We start from the raw sequence: 4,673 nt of genomic DNA, 5'->3' as shown, positions 1-4,673 counted from the left end.
CAGGCTGTTTGCTTTTTTGTTGTTGAATTTTAGGAGTTCCTTGTATATTCTGGATATTAATCCTTTATCAGATAAATGATTTGAGACTATTTTCTCCCATTCTGTAGGTTGCCTTTTTACTCTGTGGATAGTGTTTTTTGATGCACAAGTTTAAAAATTTGTCATGAAGTCCATTTTGTCTATTTTTTCTTTTGTTACATGTCTTTGGTGTCATATCCAACAAATCATTACCAAGTCCAATGTTGTGAAGTTTTGTTTTCTTCTAAGAGTTTTATTATTTTAGGTCTTACATTTATGTCCTTGATCTATTTTGAATTCTTGTATATAGTATTAGGTAAAGGTCCACCTTCATTCTTTTGCATATAGATATACAGTTTTTCCAGCACTATATGTTGAAAGACTATCCTTCTCTAATCAATGATCTTGCCACCCTTATCAAAAATCATTTGACTGTATATGGGAGGGTTTATTTCTGGGCTCTCTATTCTATTCCAGTGGTCTATATGTCTGTCTTTATCCACACAGGTATTTTAAACCAGATGGCAATAGTGTTCTGTGCCTACTTGTTCTTTAAATCAGAGAAGAAGGTGAAAATGGTGGCTGGCCTGAAGGCGGAGAGGTGTGTTTTTGTAAACTTCAGTAGCCTTCTCTAGAATGAATAATATCAGTCATTATCTTCAGTCAGCTTTCTTCTCCTATTAGAGAAATATTAACCCCTATCTCTTATAGTTTGGATAAGAATTGCATGTAAAATAAATCACTCATTTAGTAGAAGGCCTGAAATTCAGTAAATTCTACCCATTAGATATGCTAGACTAGCAGTTCTCAAAATGCAGTCCCCAGAACAACAACAGCATCAGCTGGGAATTTACTAAAAATGCAAATTATTAAGACATAAATATGGCTAACAGGTAGAGAAAGGTGCCCAACATCACTAAGAATCAAGGGAAATACAACTTAAAACCAAAATGAACTATCACCTCATACCTGTCAGAATGGCTATTATCAAAAATACAAGAAATAAGTATTGGCAAGGACATGGAGAAAAGGGAACTCTTGTGCACTGTTGCTGGGGATGTAAATTGGTACAGCCACTATGGAAAACAGTATGGAGGTTCCTCAAATTAAAAATAGAACTACCATATGTTCCAGCAATCCCACTACTAGAAATTAATCTGAAGAAAACAAAAACACTAATTAGAAAAGGTATATGCACTCCTAATTTCATCACAGCTTTATTTACTATAGCCACAATATGGAAGTAACCTAAGTGTCCATCAATAGATGAATGGATAAAGAAGATGTGGTACACACACACACACACAATGGCATATTACTCAGCCATAAAAAAAGAATGATATCTTGCCATCTGCAACAACATGGATGGATGTGGAAGGTATTATGCTAGAGGAAATGTCAGACATAAAAAGATAAACACCATATGATCTCACTTATCTGTGGGATCTAAAAAAAAAAAAGTACATCAGCCTCATCCACCAGAGAGCAGACAGCATAAGCAAGAATAACTACAATCCTGCAGCCTGTGGAACAAAAACCACAATCACAGAAAGATAGAAAAAATGAAAAGGCAGAGGATTATGTCCCAGATGAAGGAACAAGATAAAACCCCAGAAAAACAACTACATAAGTGGAGATAGGTAACCTTCCAGAAAAAGAATTCAGAATAATGATAGTGAAGATGATCCAGGATCTCGCGAAAAGAATGGAGAAAATGCAAGGGATGCTTAACAAAGACCCAGAAGAACTAAAGAACAAACAGAGATGATATAATAACTGAAATGAAAAATACACTAGAAGGAATCAATAGCAGAATGACCAAGGCAGAAGAATGGATAAGTGACCTGGAAGACAGAACGGTGGAATTTACTGCAATGGAACAGAATAAAGAAAAAAGAATGAAAAGAAATGAAGATAGTTTAAGAGACCTCTGGGACAACATTAAACACACCAACATTCACATTACAGGGGTCCCAGAAGGAGAAGAGAGAGAGAAAGGACCTGAGAAAATATTTGAAGAGATAACTGCTGAAAACTTCCCTAACACGGGAAAGGAAACAGTCACCCAAGTCCAGGAATCACAGAGAGTCCCAGGCAGGATAAACCCAAGGAGGAACACAATGAGACACATAGTAATCAAACTAACAAAAATTAAAGATAAAGAAAAACTATTAAATGCAACAACAGGAACAATGGGAAAATGATAAATAACATATACAGGAACTCCCATAAGGTCATCAGCTGATTTCTCATCAGAAACTCTGTAGGCCAGAAGGGAGTGGCATGATCTATTTAAAGTGATGAAAGGGAAGAACCTACAACCAAGAACACTCTACCCAGCAAGACTCTCATACAGATTTGATAGAGAAATCAAAAGCTTTACAGACAAGCAAAAGCTAAGAGAATTCAGCACCACCAGACCAGTTTTGCAACAAATGCCAAAGGAACTCCTCTAGGCAGGGAAGAGACCAGCAACTTAAAACAACCTTGTACACATATAGACTGCTATATCAAAACCACATGGGAACAGCAAACCCAAAAACTACAGTAGATACACACACAAAAATGAAAAGCAACCCAAACACAACACTAAAGATGGTCATCAAACCACAAGAGAACAAAAGAGGAAGAGAAGAAAAAAGACCTACAAAAACAAACCCAAAACAATTAAGAAAATGGCGGGTATCCAGAGCGTCCAGGGTTGAGTGCTGCTGCTCCGCGCTGGAGTCGCCGTGCTGCCTCCGGAATCATGGTGTTCTACTTCACCAGCAGCAGCGTTAACTCATCTGCTTACACTATTTACATGGGAAAGGATAAATATGAAAATGAAGATCTGATAAAGTATGGCTGGCCTGAAGATATTTGGTTTCATGTGGACAAACTCTCTTCGGCTCATGTATACCTTCGATTACATAAGGGGGAAAAAATAGAAGACATTCCAAAGGAAGTACTGATGGACTGTGCCCATCTTGTGAAGGCCAATAGCATTCAAGGCTGCAAGATGAACAACGTCAATGTGGTTTACACCCCGTGGTCTAACCTGAAGAAGACGGCCGACATGGATGTGGGACAGATAGGCTTTCACAGGCAGAAGGACAAGAAAATTGTGACAGTAGAGAAGAAAGTGAATGAGATCCTGAACCGATTAGAAAAGACCAAAATGGAGCGGTTCCCAGACCTAGAGGCAGAGAAAGAATGCAGAGACCGTGAAGAGAGGAATGAGAAGAAAGCGCAGATTCAGGAAATGAAAAGGAAAGAAAAGGAAGAGATGAAGAAGAAGAGGGAGATGGATGAACTTAGGAGCTATTTGTCACTAATGAAAGTTGAGAATATGTCTTCAAATCAGGCATAATGGACAAGTTTCACGGAATCATGGAATTTCATAGAACTGTAGCCTGCGGAGGTTGGAAGGGACCTGAAAGATCATTTAAACCAATTGTACTCTTCTGTCCTTTTCAACCACCCAAAACAGAACTCCTCCAGTCTCGGCGTGAATGTGTCCAGAGACAGGAAGCTCATGACTTTTTAAAGCCATTGGCTATTAGACAGTTACTTGATTGAGGCAAAGTCAGCCTCACAGGGGCTTCTACCCATTGTTTTGTCTTCTGGAGCTATCCTGGCAAGTTGAATTCCTCTTCCACGTAACAGCCTTCAAAGGTTTGAAGACAGCTGTCAACTGCCACCTGTGACTCCTCCTAAGCTCCCATTAGTGGGAAAAGTACGCATCTGAGGACAGACAATGGCACCTCACATCACCTGGGTCAAGTCCCCTCCTCCCAGGGAAAGAGCAGCTCCCCAACTGTGCATGTCCCTGGCCATGACCCCAGCAGCTCACACAGAGCAGGGTAGAGACCATTCTCCACACCTAGCCTAGATCACCTGACTCTTTGACTTACATTATCAACTAAGTTCCCTAAGTCTTTTCTACACATCACATTGATTAGACTATTGGAACTTCGGGGGAGTTTTTTTGGACCAGAGAACTTTAGATTTATTCCTTTCAATTTTTTTTTTTAACTGTAAAATGTAACAAACACTCGAAGGAATGCATGGAAAGATATATTCATTTTCAAGGGTAATAATAATATAAATACTGCGTTCCACCACCGAAGCTAAGAAATTAGAACAGTGTCCCCCGACAGACCCTTAGTTCCTGTCCCTAATCACATCCCTTCCTTCCCTCCCAACTCTCCTGGCTTCTGTGCTAATCATTCCCTTGCTCTTCTTCCTGGCTTTTATCCCCTACGTGCAGTTCACAAAATAATACACTCTTTTTAAGTTCCACCTATTTTGAACTTTACATAAATGGAATCCTATTGTGATTTTTTTCTATGACTTGCTTCTTTCACTCAATATTATATGTTTAATTAATTTTCCCTGTTAAAGATATCTTGTTAGAGTCTGGTTAGTTTTGGATTTATTTCCTCTAACAATTCCCTTTATAAATAATATCTACATATTTGTAAGTATTCCTTCTATATTATCATCTGAAAAATGCTGGGAAATGTTGAACAGCTAAGTCTCAGGGTAGTACCTTCTGCAAACTTCTAGAAACATCCTTTCTGACTGAAATCAATCGATTATTTAGCACTCTTTGGGCACACTCACCCAGTAACTAATTCTCCTAGCTTTACTTTAATTCAGACTGTATTTTC

At 38.6% G+C, this 4,673-nt stretch overlaps 1 protein-coding gene across 1 annotated transcript; it reads left to right on the top strand.

The window, feature by feature from the left end:
- Positions 1 to 2,705: 2,705 nt before the first annotated feature.
- LOC130834104 (coiled-coil domain-containing protein 25-like) lies at positions 2,706 to 3,370 on the top strand. The gene has a single exon (XM_057704179.1). It carries the CDS (start codon positions 2,768 to 2,770, stop codon positions 3,368 to 3,370), a length of 603 nt encoding a protein of 200 aa, XP_057560162.1. The 5' UTR covers positions 2,706 to 2,767.
- The last annotated feature ends 1,303 nt before the right edge of the window (positions 3,371 to 4,673 follow it).

This window comes from Hippopotamus amphibius, chromosome 12 (assembly GCF_030028045.1).
Source record: "Hippopotamus amphibius kiboko isolate mHipAmp2 chromosome 12, mHipAmp2.hap2, whole genome shotgun sequence".
Lineage (NCBI taxonomy): Eukaryota > Metazoa > Chordata > Mammalia > Artiodactyla > Hippopotamidae > Hippopotamus > Hippopotamus amphibius.
The sequence above is the reverse complement of the archived record's forward strand: the minus strand, read 5'-3'. Positions and strand labels throughout refer to the sequence as shown.